This window comes from Belonocnema kinseyi, chromosome 3 (assembly GCF_010883055.1).
Source record: "Belonocnema kinseyi isolate 2016_QV_RU_SX_M_011 chromosome 3, B_treatae_v1, whole genome shotgun sequence".
NCBI classification, from domain to species: Eukaryota; Metazoa; Arthropoda; class Insecta; order Hymenoptera; family Cynipidae; genus Belonocnema; species Belonocnema kinseyi.
This window is the reverse complement of record NC_046659.1, coordinates 117,286,947-117,301,663: the sequence shown is the minus strand read 5'-3', so window position 1 is coordinate 117,301,663 and position 14,717 is coordinate 117,286,947. Positions and strand designations below refer to the sequence as shown.

The 14,717-nt window shown below is 23.8% G+C and overlaps 1 protein-coding gene across 2 annotated transcripts in view; it reads right to left on the bottom strand.

Annotated features, from left to right (window-relative positions):
- Positions 1–14,717, bottom strand: part of LOC117169590 (tyrosine kinase receptor Cad96Ca) — a 91,268-nt gene that overhangs the window by 9,498 nt on the left and 67,053 nt on the right. For both annotated transcript variants that reach the window (XM_033356038.1, XM_033356037.1), the window contains 2 exons: positions 12,796–13,198; positions 4,757–4,936 (listed from right to left, as the gene is read on the bottom strand). In XM_033356038.1, coding sequence (XP_033211929.1) covers positions 4,757–4,936; positions 12,796–13,198 — 583 coding nt within the window. The remainder of the gene's footprint in view (positions 1–4,756; positions 4,937–12,795; positions 13,199–14,717) is intronic.

The window sequence follows — 14,717 nt, the reverse complement described above, 5'->3', positions numbered from 1 at the left end:
ACGCCCGAGTTCACACATGCTTCGTTTCAATGGCTAAAATTGAAGAACTAAAATTCGAATTGGTCGAACACCCACCGTATTCACCAGATTTAGCCCCCAGTATCTTTTTCTTATTTCCAAACCTGAAAAAATGGCTCGGTGGACAGAGATTTCCAGACAACGAAGACGTCATTGCCTCTGTAACTGCTTATTTTGAGGAACTTCCGAAAACGCACTTTTCTGAAGGATTAAAAAAACTTGAAAAGCGATTGACCAAGTGTATAGAGCTCCAAGGAGATTATGTTGAAAAATAAAAAAAAATTTACCAAAAAAAAATTATTTTTATACTTCATTCTAAGGACTTATTGAACTACCCTCGTATCAAGAAGTGATTGTTAACGAAATTGTAGATCTTTTGTAGGATAACAATTTTTGTTATTTCATCTTTTTTCGTATCCTACATGGTTTGACCACAAAATGGACATTTTTGATTTTTCATTATTTTTTGTGGAATCAAAATTAGAATTTTCGATTTTTCAAGAAATTCCAAAAACTTGTTTGTGATCATCTTGCAGGGTTTTCAAAAAGCAATGTTTTTCTTATCTTTACTTTTTTTCATATCGTGCATTTGTTGGCTTGAAATTTTGATTGTCGAAATTTAAGAAATTTAAACTAGACCAAAATCTAAATTAAAAATCTCATTCAACGTCCAATAATCAAATTTATGCAAAATCCTGTTAAATAAAACAAGAATCCAACGACCAAATTTGTACCACAACGTATAAACAAAAACCAAAAATCCTATTGTAATCTGAAAAAAAACTAAAAACAAATAAAATTTGCGGACAAAAATAAAAAAAGAGGAAAGAAAAATGAGAAGGCAGGCAACCACATCCCCTTTCCTTCTCTTTTTCTTTCTTTCGTCTTTTTCATTTTTATTATCATCAAATTACAATAAAATAAAAATAAAAAACATAAATAAATAAATTTGCATTACCAGCCTTCTCATTTTTCTTTCCCTTTTTTATTTTTGTCCGAAAATTTTCGCTTTTTTTTCAGATTACAATATAATTTTTGGATTTTGTTTACTCGTTGTGGTCCAAATTTGGCCGTTGGATTCTTGTTTTATTTGACAGGATTTTGCATCATTTTGATTTTCGATTGATTAAAAAAATTTTGAAAATGCTATAACTCTGAGATTTTTCTTTTTATCGAAAAAAGTCGTGAGGATAAATTGTTTCTTCTTTTTGAAATTATAAATATCCGCAAATAGAATTTTCAAATTCAGATAAAAAGTGGTCTCAAAAATTTTCAAAATGCGCTCACTTTTTGAATTTCTATCAAAAATGGCTGGTTAACGAACTCGTCCTTTCTTTTAGGACCTAAAAAGGGTGTGCCAAAGATGGATTTGATCCGTTCATTTTTTCGAGAGTTATCGTGTTCACGGACAGACTGACAGACGCCATCGTAAAAACTTAATTTTCGGATTAAGGGGATCTCAAAACGTTGAGATCCGTTGAAAAACTGTAATATCAAATTTCCGACAATTCTAATACTTTCTCAATCATAAATGATGAGAATGTAAAAACATGTATTTATGGAAAATCGAAAAAAAAAAAATTTCAACAAATAAGAAACAGAAAAAGAGAAACAGCACAAAACACGTATTTTTTATTTATTTTGTTTATTTATTATTCAATTATTAAATTTGGTTGGTTGCCTTCTCATTTTTCTTTCCTTTTTTTTATTTTTGTCCCAAAAGGCAAATTATTTTCTTTTTTTTTTAAGAAAATTTTTTTATCGTTTTTCAAATTTTAATAGAATTTGCATTTCAAAATTCTAACTCTCAAAACAGAGAAAATGGGGCGATTTTCTTCGAAATAGGGGAGTAAATTCTTTTGAATAAAATTAATTAAACAATTGAATAAAAAAAAATGCGTTTCCAAGAAAATAGATGAATTTTTAAGAAAAAGGTGAAATTTCAACAAAATACATGAATTTTCTACAAATAGTTGAATTTTTAACTTTTAAAGAATAAATTTCTAATCAAAAATGAAATAGTGCCATTTTCAGACAACAAATTAATAAATAACTAATCAAAATTAATTTGATCAAACTGGTTCATCCTTAAACTAAAACGATCAATTGTTAACTTAAAAAAAAAACATTTTTAAGCAAATAGTTAGATTTTCAATGAAAAGTTTCAACCCGAAAATATGATTTTCTAACAAGAAGATTATTAATTAATAAGTTGGATTAATTCAGGTCCAAAAAGTTGAATTTTTAACCGAAAAGGATGAATTTTCAACCACAATAATTAATATTCGCATGGTGTTTTCAAATTAAACACCAGATTAATTACAGATCAACTTTATTATGCAGAATTTCTGAAAATAAAAACCAATCACCCTTATTAAAACAAGAAAAAAGAAAAAAATTTAATAATAAATAAACAAAACAAAAAATTACCCAAGCAAACAGAAACAGCACAAAAACCAAGTATTATTATTATTTTTTATTTATTAATAAATTATTTTATTTCTGTTGTTGTGATTTGATAATAATAAAAATAAAAAAGAAGACAGAAATAATAAAGACAAGGAAGGGGATTTGGTTGGTTGCCTTCTCATTTTTCTTTCCTTTTTTACGAAAATTTTTTTTATCGTTTTTTGAATTTTAATAGGGATATTTTATGCTGGTTGTCCAAATTTGGTCGTTGGATTCTTGATTTTATTTTCAGGAATTCTGTACATTAATTTTATTATTGGACGATAAAGAGGATTTAAAATTTTATTTTAATCTCATTTAAATTTCTTTATTTCCAACTTTAATAGCCCACATTTTTCAGAGCCAAATTCGGAATTTCAAATAAAATAGATAAATTTTCGGCCCAAAGGACGAAATTTCATCCAAATCATTAAATTTTCAAGTAAAAATATTTTATAAAATAAATGATTAATAATTTATTAATTTTTTAAGTTTAATCAATATTTTAACTAAAATATTTAACTAAAGAAGAAATATTTTCAAACCACTTTTATTTTTAAGCAAATAAAAAAATGTCACCAAAAGAAATACATTTTAAATAAAATACATGCAGTTTTAACTAAATTGTTGAATTTTTAACAAAAAATGAATGATGAATTTTTAACCAAAAAGATTATTTTCAAACAAATACCAATTTTGAACAAAATACATGAATTTCCAATTAAATTTATTATTACCAAAAAAAAGGTTCAACAAAAAGTAGATACATTTTCAAACAATTAGTTGCCTTTTCTACGAAAAAGATAATTTTCTATCGAAAAAGAAAAATGTTCGACAACAAATTTTTTATTTACCCCAAAAAAGTTTATTCCAACCAAATGAATAAATTTTTAAGAAATTATTTAATTTTCGAACCGAAAAGTTGAATTTCCAACAGAAAAAGAGGATTTTTCCACCAAAAAAATTAATTTGTCAACAAAAGACAAATTTTCATCAAGATGCATGAATTTTCAACTAATCTTTAAATTTTTAATAAAAATAATTAATTTTCAGCCAAAAAGATTAACTTTCTACTAAAGAGACGAATTTTTAGCCAAAAAATGCGTTTTTCACCAAATAGTTGAATTGTTTACTAAAAAAAAAAAATGTTTAACCAAATATTAAATTACTTAAAATATCATTTAAAAAATTAGTTTTCAACAAAATATATACAATTTTAAACAAACAAATGAAAAATATAATAATGAATCTTCAACCAGGAGAATTAATTGTTCATAAATTGGTTTCACTTTCAAACAAGTAGTTCAATTTTCAAACAAAAAAGATGAATTCACGACACAAAATTTTAACAAAAATGTCGATTTTCAAGCCAAAAAGATGATTTTTCTACAGAAAGTGTAATTTGCAACCCAAAAAGACCAATTTTAATCAAAATAAGTAAATTTTCAAGCAAAAAAAAATAAATTTTCTACCAAAGGAAATTTATTTTCAAGAGTTGAGTTTGCAAATTAAAAATTCGAATATTTCGAAAAATAATCCAATTTTATCCCGAAAAGATGTATTTATAAACAAAGAAGAAGTTTAAAAAAATTAAGTTTTGAATCTGCAATCTGAATAGATGAATTTTCAACCAAATGATCGAATTTTAAAACATGAACGATTTTATTTCAACAAGAATATATTTCAAAAAGAAATTTTTTTTATAATGCAGTTGAATTTTCAAAAAAAAATTTAATTTTCGACCATAAAAGCTGAATTTTCATCTAATTAATCAATTAATTCAATAATTTTTTCGCAAAAAATATGACTTTTCAACAGAATAGTTGAATTTAAAATAAATTAAATAAATTTTCACGAAATAATAAAAGTTTTATTAAATAAAAATTGTACTTCTACCAAACATAGTTGAATTTTTAAACCAAAAAGAAATTCTTTTTTATAAGACAGTTGGATTTTGAAGAAAATTTTCAATTTTCCACCGAAAGGACAAATTTTCTATCCAAACAGGCGAATCTCAACAAAATATGAAAAATTTCAACTGAAAAAAGAAAGAATTCTAAACATAAAATGTTCTTATTGTTTTCTATTAATTCAGTCTTCATTTAAGCGAAAATTTTTTGAAACCGGTGAAAAAAATAATTATTTTTAAAATGGGGAAAAGGAGAATAGAGAAAAGACTGACAGCTCCAGAACAATAATTACTTAGATGAGAATTTAAAATGTGTAATCAGTGTGATCAAATGATGAGATACAAAAAAAAAATATATTCAGAGATTAGAGATTACCTCACCTTTAGCCTGTGTCTCGGGAACTCCCATTTATCTTTGTAAGATTTGTTTTGGATGCCCATCCGACTTTCCTTTTCCCAAGGCTCGTAACGATTATTACGAGCTTTTGGGCCTCCCCATCTCTTCAGAACTAGAGATGGATCATCAGATATGTTTGAAACACTGACAGTCGCTTGTTCTTTCTAAAAATTTAAATTACAATTTATTATATCATATTTTATATTAATATTATAGAATATTTTAAGTAAAAATATTACATTTTCAACAAAATAGATAAATTTTTCACCAAATAGCGGAATTTTCAAATTAAAATCTAAGTTTTCGATAAAACAGACTAATTTTTAACCAAACACATACATTTGTAATCAAATAGACGAATTTTCAGATACAAAATATCAATATTCAATAAAAAATAGATTACTTACATCTTCAGTTAAAAAAATTAATTTTCAACCAAAAAAAAACTACTTTTGAACAAAAAAGTTAAATTTTCAAACAAAGAGATTAATTTTTAACTGGAATGAAGAATTTTCATACAATTAAATTAATTTTAATAATTAATTAGTAATTTTCAACTGAATAGTTGAATTTTTAACCAAAAAAGATTGAATTTCTATCAACTTTAAACAAAAAATCATGAATTCTCGACTCAAAATTTTAATAAAATTGTTGAAATTTCAAACCAAACAACGAATTTGCTACAGACCAGTTCAATTGTTAACCCGAAAAATATGAATTTTTAACAGAAAAGGTTAATTTCAACCAAATAGTTGAATTTTCAACCAAAAAGACTAATTTTTTACAAAATAGTTGAATTTTTAACTCAATAATATACATTTTGAAAAATAAACATTACTTTTAACCAGATAGATGATTTTCCAACCAAAAAAGATCAGTCATCAATAAAAAAAGAATCCTTAAATTTTTAGTTAGAAAAATTAATTTTTAATAAACAAAAAAAGAATTTTCAACAAAATAGTTAAATTTTCATTCAAGAAGATTAATTGTTAATCAAAAAGATAAATTTTCAATCAAGAAGATTAATTTTTAACCAAATAGATGAATTTCCAACCAAATTAATAATTTTTAATCAAAAGTGGAATACCTAAATTTTCAGTTAGAAAAATTAATGATTAGTAAAAAATCTAATGTTCAAAACGGTTAGATTTTCATTCAAGAAGAACATTTTTTAACCAAATACATGAATTTTCACGCCAAAAAGATTACTTTCCAAGTAAAAAAGATTAATTTTGCAATAAAAAATGGGATACTTCAATTTTTAGTTAGAAAAATTAATTTTGAATCGAAATAAAAGGAACATTTAAGAAGATTAATTTTCAATCAAAAACATCACTTTTTAAACAACAAAATTAATCATCTAAATAAAGACGGAATTTTCAAACAAATATATGAATTTTCAACCAAATAAATGTTTTTCCAACTCAAAAAGATCAATTTTCAATTTAAAAAAAATACTTACATTTCTAACTAAAAGAATCATTTTTCGTCGAAAATAGAACTTAAATTTTCAGTTAGAAAAATTAAATAGTAAAAAAACGAATTTTCAACAGAATAGTTAAATTTGTATTCGAGAAGCTTAATTTTCAATCAAATAGATCAATTTTCAACCAAGAAGAATAATTTCTAACCAAATACATGAAGTTTTAAACAAAAAGTTAAATTTTTAGCTAAAGAAGATCAATTTAAACCGAAAACTAATAATAAGTTAAATTTTAAGTTAAAAAAATTAATTTCTAACAAAAACATTGACGAAAAAAAGGTTAAATTTAAAAAAGAGATAAATTTTCAAACCAAAAAGAGTTGAATTTTCAACAAAACAAAAAAAAGGGGTTTTCAGTCAAGAAAGAAAATAAATTTTTAAAGAAATTGCTTCATTTTGAAGCCTGAAGGGCTCAATTTTCAATAAAAAAATGTATGGAAATAAATGGAGCAGTTAAATTTACAACTGAGGAAGTATAATCTTTAAAAAATATAAATTTTTAACAAACCAGTTCAGCGTTTAACCAAAAAGTTGATTGTTCAACTAAAAAAGATGAATTTATAAAGAAATAGCAACATTTTCAACAAAAAAGATGATTTTTTAAGCCGGAAAATTATTTTTATAAAAATAAAATGGTTAAAATTTCAACCAAGGAGGTGAATCTTTCAAAAAATCGGAATTTATAATAAAATACATTTGTTTTGAAACAAATGGTTGAGTTTTAAAGCCTAAAGAACGAACTATCTAGAAAACAGTTGAATTTTTAACCCGAAAATATTATTTTTTAACAAAAAAATTATCTGCCTACAAAAAGGCAAATTTTTATAAAGAAAGTTTAATTCTCGACCAAATAGTTCAATTTAAACCAAAAATATGAATTTTTAACAACAAAGTTAATTTAAGAGGGAATGAATTTTCAGTTAAAAAAATTAATTCTCAAATAAAAAAAAAGTATTTTCAATAAAATAATTAAAATTTCAATTGAAAAAGATTAATTTTTAATAAAAATACAAATTTTCTACAAAATAAAACAAATGATCATCTAACATTATGAATCTTTAAAAAAAAGAATTTTTAACATGAGAGTTAATCCGACAAGATCATTTTTAACCCGGAAGCTTAAAAAAACTAAAAAAGATGACTACAAAACGGTAGAATTTCCAATCCGAAAATACAATTTTTTAAAAAACAAAAAATTAATTTTCTACTAAACAGCTAAATTTTCATAAAAATATTTTAATGAAGAAAGAGTTAATTTTAAAATCGAATAGTTTAATTTTTTATAAAATTCTTAAATCACCAAACAAACAAGATTAATTTATACCCAAAAATTTGCTTTTTTAACCTAGACAATGAATTTTCAGTTAAAAAATTAATTCTCAGTTGAAAAAAAAGGATTTTCAACTAGAAAAGATTAATTTTTAATAATAAATACGAATTTTCAGCAACCAAAAATACGAATTTTCAACTAACATTTTGAATCTTTAAAAAATGAATGTTCGACATGAGAGTTAATCGCAAAAGATCATTTTTTAACCCGAAATTATGATTTTTTAATTACAAGAAATTTATTTTTGCAAAAAAGTTAAATTTTTCACAAAAAAGTTAATTTTCAACCGAATACTTTAATTTTCTAGAAAATTGTTGAATCCTCAAACAAACCAGATTAATTTAAACTCAAACAGTTGCATTTTTAATCCAAAAGGATGAAAATTCAAGCAAGTAGAATAATTTTCGAACAAAAAAGATGTATTTTCAACTACATTGGATCAATTTTCAATATAAAAATATTAGTTTTTAAGTAAAAATGCATGTTCAAAGAATTAAATCACAACCAAAAAAAGAGAGTTTTCAACGCAAGAGGTAAATTTTCTATTCAAATTATGAATGAAAGAAAAATTAATTTTTAACACTAGTTAAACTTTCAACCAACAATTGAAATTTTCAACTGAAAAAACAGGTAAATTTGTTATGAAAAAGCAACTTTTTCAAACAAAAAATAATTTTTTAACCCGGAAAATTAAGTTTCTAAAAATGAATTAGTTACATTTTCAACCCAGGAGATGAAACTTAAAAAAAGATGAATTTTTAACAAAATACAATTTTTTAATTAAACATGGAAGTTGCTAAAATTATTTCCCGACCAAAATAAAAGATAACTAATAGTTTATTATTTTAATAATATTATTTTATTATATTATTATTAATTAATAATTTTCACAATTGAAAACTCGTAACTTTAAATGATTTTCAATTTGAAGCGATTAAAATTTGACAATGTGAAATTGAAAGTTAAACTAAATATTAAAAAGTCAAAGTTTCTGACATTCTAGAATTTTAAATTATTATTTTTTTAGAAAAATATCAGAAAAAAATCACCGTAATAATTTTCTTTGTTCAAAATGAAAAAATTTCATTCTAAGTCTTTAAAATTGAATAATACTAGATTTTTAAATTTATAAAATTTCAAAAATGTATCAAAACGTAAAAAAATTAAAATTTAAGAATTTAAATACCTTTTTAAACTTTCAACAAAATAATTAAATTTATTTAAGTTTATTAATTAATTTTCAAAAAATAAAACTGAATATATTATTAATTTTTTCACCAAACAGTTGAATTTTTAAGCACAAAATATGACATTTTTACAAAATGAAAATAAAAATTTCAATAAAATAGATGAATTTTTACTTAAAAAGTTAAATTTTAACCAAAAATATGAATTTTAAAAATGGATGTTAAAAAAATTAATTCGTTAAGAAAGAAAAGAGAATTTTGTATAAAATAGTTACATTTTCAACAAAAGAGATAAATTTTCAAACAAAATAATTAATCTTTTTAAAAATCCAGGAAAAGATTACAAGATTCCTCCAAAAAGTTAAAATTTCAACCAAAAAGTTGATTTTTTAACCATGAAGATTAATTTTCAACCATTTTTCATTCCATTTAAAAATATTCCCGGTCATTTTCCGATTTTTTCCTGATTCGAAAACATTTTTCACGGTAAATAAAATTAAAATATTAGAACCCTGAAACTAAAAATGTTTCCATTTGAACTAATAAAGATTGAGTTTCAAAATATTTTGAGCAATTTTAAGTTGAAAACATTAAATATTGAGCGATGATATTTATTGAATAAAATGAATACTTCTATAATTGGAAGTAGAATTATTTTTATTTCAAATATTTAAGAAATACTTGAAAAGCTTCAAAATTTTATTCCAAAATCTTAAAAAATATAAATATTTTAGATTTTTCAAATTTCAAATTATTATTGAAATTTTTCTCAGAACTTCTCATTGCTTTTTTTTTAATTATTTAAATCTTTCCTCAAATTTTTCTTCATTTTTTTTCTTGCAAAATTAAAAATATTTCCTTAAAATATTCTAGGTTCATTTTTGAAAATTTTGGAAACCTTTTTAAATTTTCTCTGTAAATTAATTTTTCCAAAGAAAAAAATATTTTCATTTTTTCTAGGAATCTTAAAACGTTTTTAAATATTTTGAGGCCTTTCGCTATTCTTACAAAGATTAAGACTTTCCAATTGAAATTGATTAATTGTTAAAGTTAAAATCTGAAAATTCTTGAAATTTTAACTGATCCCGAATCATCTTGTGGAATCAATTATTATTCACTTGTTAATTCTTAATTTATAGTTCAATTTTTTAAATTATTATAATTTATATCCAAAGTTGACCAACAAAAATTTTTTTTTTCTAAAAATTTGTAAAATACCCGATCAAACAATAAATTCACTGGCATTTCCCGATTTCTTCCGGTCGCATAAAATGCATGGTATTATTTAAAATTTTATTTCATAATTTATTAATATATTTTATTAAATCATTATATATATAATATAAAATAATCTATACAATTTACAGCATTAACTTAAGAATGAGAACTTATGAATTTAACCCTTAAAGTGCATTGTGGGTCTCGAATACCCCAAGTAATTTTCAAACTCTTATAAACAATACTAAATTCGAAAAAACTGAGTGTCGCCATCTAACTTTAGTTTTTGAAAGCACCCATGTTGCAATTTTCTTTTGATGAATTTACACTATTTCAAAAGTATACTCATAAATTTTTAGGATAAAATAATTGAAATTACGCGAGTTATACATTTTTAAGTAAAAAAACTTATTTTTTCACTTTTTTTTGTTCTATAATTTTTTTAACAAACTTAAAAGAAATAAATGGCTACAAAATCAACTCTACCTTATAAAAGAGACCTTGAACTATATCTGATGATTTTATTGTGACAAAAAATTCAATAGGGGTTAAACAATTCATGATTAAATACGCTGGGGTATTTAACACCCACGATGCACTTTACCGTGATTTTTACCATGTATGCACTTTGAGGGTTAAATTCGATTTAAATTTTTTTATTTTCAACTTGATGAGTTTTTAAGAACAATACGAATTTTTAACAAAATACATGAATTTTCTACCAAATAGTTGAATTTTTAACTTTTAAAAAATAAATTCCTAACCAAAAATGAAATAGGGCAATTTTCAGATTACAAATTTTCCATTAAGAATATTAACATTCTATGGACAAACGAATTTTCAACAAAATACTAGAATTTTCAAATAAAATAGATAAATGTTCTGCCAAAAAGACGAAATTTCACCAAAATCATTGAATTTTCAACTAAAAAGATTTTATAAAATAAATTATAAATAATTTATTTTTATTAATTTCTCAAGTTTAAATAATATTTTAAATAAAATATTCAACTAAAAAGAAAGATTTTCAACTAAAACAGATTATTAATTTTCAACCAGTTTTATTTTTAAACAAATAAAACAATTTCGACCAAAAGAAATACATTTTTAATACAATAAAGACATTTTGCACTAAATTGTTGAATTTTTAACAAAAAAGATGAATTTCCACCCAAAAAGATGAATTTTAAACCAAAAAGATTATTTTCAAACAAACAGCAATTTTCAATAAAATACATGAATTTTCAATTAAATTTATTATAAAAAAAAAAAATGTTCAACACAAAGTAGATACGTTTTCAACCAATCAGTTGCTTTTTCTACTAAAACAAAGATAATTTTCTATCCAAAAGACAAATGTTCAACAAAAAATTTTTTATTTATCCCAAAAAAGTTTAATCCAACCAAATAAAGAATTTTTTAACAAATTATTTAATTTTCGAACCGAATAGTTAAATTTTCAACAGAATAAGATGAATTTTCCACACAAAAAAATTAATTTTTTATTAAAAGACAAATTTTCAACATAATGCATAAATCTTCAACTAATTATTTAAATTTTAACCAAAAAGATTATATTTCAGCCAAAAAGATTAATTTTCTACCAAAGAGACGAATTTTTAATGAAAAAAATGCATCGTTAACCAAACAGTTTAATTTTCTAAAAAAAATGTTTAACCAAACGTAAATTACTTAAAATATCAGTTACAAAAATTAGGTTTCAAAAAATAAAAAAAACATTTTTTAACAAAATACATACATTTTTAACCAAACAAATAAAAAATATAATAATGCATCTTGAACCAGAAAAATAAATTTTTCATAAATTAGTTTCAGTTTCAAATAAGTAGTTCAATTTTCAACCAAAAAAGATTAATTTTCTTTTTTTTTTAAATAATTTGTTTAACAAACTTAAAATAAGTAAATAGCTATAAAATAAACTCTACCTTATAAAAGACATCTTAAACTATATCGGATAATTTTATTGTGACAAAATATTCAGTAGGGGTTAAACAATACATGATTAAATAGGCTGGGGTCTAGAACACCCACGATGCACTTTACCGTGATTTTTACTACGTATGGACTTTGAGGTTTAAATAATTTTCAATTCGAAGCGATTACAATTTTACATTTTAAAATCGAAAATTAAACGTTAAAAATTCAAAGTATCTGATATCCTAGAATTTTACATTATTATTTTTCTAGCATAAGATCAGAAAAAAATTCACCATAATAATTTTCACTGTTCAAAATGAAAAAAAAAACAGAATTTCATTTCAGGAAATAAAAATCTAGAAGCTTTTACTAGCAGTGTTTAATAAATTATACCTCTCCATTAATTTTCTAAAAATGGAATAGTTAATATATAATTAAAGGAGATGTATCTACAAACACAAAAAACGAATTTTTAAACAAGTGAAGGAAATTAGTTTAACTTTTAACCCACTACCAAAACTGTCGAACTCAGAAGAAAATCTTAGACTCTACCCTGGTACCAAAAATCTCCTGCCCACCCTGACCTAGGCCCACACTCGTAAAAAGTAACTCCAGCCAATCTAAGCAATAAAAAATAAATAAAAATCCTGATCCGAAGAAAGAGTCGAAACTTGACCTGGCCATTACTTATAGAGATTATAAAATCCCTTTTGATTTCGGATCAAACCTGATGGAATAAAAGTGAAGAAAAGAAGAGAGGGAAAGGAAAAGGAGAAAGGATGAGATGTGGGTTGAATCTCTCAATTGATAATTTATAATCCGACATGGAGACATAGTATAATATAAATATAAATATAATAAACTCACCGTGTCCTCCTTGGACTTTCGACTTCCACAGAACCTGTTTCGAAGGAACCACGCACCCGTGCCGAATACAAGCAGCAAAATACAGACAGCCGCAACGGGTATGAAGGTCATCGCGATAAATTGCGATTGTGGAGCTTCACTCGGTGCAACTTTGGTGCTCAGGGTATGTCCTTCAACCTCGTTGGTCTCCGGCTCTTCCGGAGGAACTATGCTGCTTGATTTTTCTTCATTATCTTCCGGTTTTGTCCCCTGGGGCTGAAGTTTCGTCGTCCTTGGTTTCGACGCTTGAGGAATTTCTATCGAGGATGGTTGCAAGGTCGGAGGTTGCGATATTGAAGGTCGAGGGTAACCTGATAGATTTGGCAATTTCAAAATTGGCGGCCTTATCCTACCAGTCGGTAATCTGCGAAGGGAGATTATTTATTTTTCCGGGAATCAGAACTAGAGTTCTTACGAGTAAATGCCCAAGAATTTATGTTGAGCAAATGCCGGATAATATTTTCAGATTTCAGCGTGAAAGTGAAGATTATTCTATTCTTTTGAATGCGTGATTTTTCCATTTGTATAAAATGTCCTTATAAGAATAGGATATTTCCGCAACTTTTTAATCTCTATTTCCTTAGTGACCGTCGCGGTCAATGAAACTTAAAAAATCAAACTATATTCTAAACATTTTTCCATTTAAAGTAATAAACAACAGATTAAAGCATTCAAAGTAAAATCTTTGAATCCCAAACTTTTAAAATTGAAGTTAAACAGTTTTTCAATTAAAGATGGTGTATTTAAATGCTGAAAAATTTACACGTACAAAATGGAAGGTACTTACACTTTTCAATTAAACAATTTTAAATAAAATTAAAATAAACTGTAAAATTTAGAACTTTTATAAATTATAGAGTTCAAAGATGCTGATTAAATTCCAAAAATATAAATCCACGTCAACATTTTCAATACTCTAAATTAAAGAATCAAGCAATGAACTTTAAAAATGCTCAAAATTATATTATTTTAAGTAATTTTAAGCTAGACACATTAAAAATGGAAAAATAATGTTTTTTACCTTAACAGTTTTTAAATTAGAAGTTAAATTATTTTAATTTTAAATATTTTAGGCATCCTTCAAAAGCTTTAAAATGCTATTTCAAAATCATGAGAAATCTGGAATTGGTTTACAATTTTTCCAAATTCAAAATAATGTTCGTATTTTTTTTCGGAACTTTTAAATATATTTTAAAATGTGTTCAATTTTTTCTGTACCTTTTAGAAAATCCTATAAATTAAAAAAAAATCCTTAAAATTTGAATTTATAAATAACAATAGAACACTTATTATTTGTAAAAAAAGTAGAGAAATTTTAAGAGATATTTAGAAGTTTTATAAAGATTCGAATTAAATTTACAACTGGAAACAATTTCAAATACTTACAGCCGAATTTAAAATAAAACGTAGATATTTGCAGATTTCGAACAAAAAATTTAGCATTTTTTTAAGAATTGTATAAGACTTCAAAAGAATGTTTTTTAAATTTCTTAAGATTCTTAGGAGAATTGAAAATGATTTTGCACTTTGAAAAATTATTGTAACAGAAAGTTTAAGAAGATTTTTAAGAGATTTCAAAAATTATCAAAGAAGGACCTGGAAGATTTTAAGGATTCTTTTTAATTTGCAGGATTTTCCAATAATTGTAGGAACAATTCGATTAATTTTAAAATATAGGTAGAAGTTCTGGAAAAACTGTTAAAACATTTCATTTAAATTACTTGAAATTATTTCAATTTTTTAATTAATTTTGAATCTTTTGAAAACTTCTAAACATCTCTAATTACTCAAACTTTTTCTACAAATGTTAAGTATTCATTCGTTATTTATACGTCAAAATTTAACAATTTCACTGTAAATTAACCACTTTTCAAATAAAACAA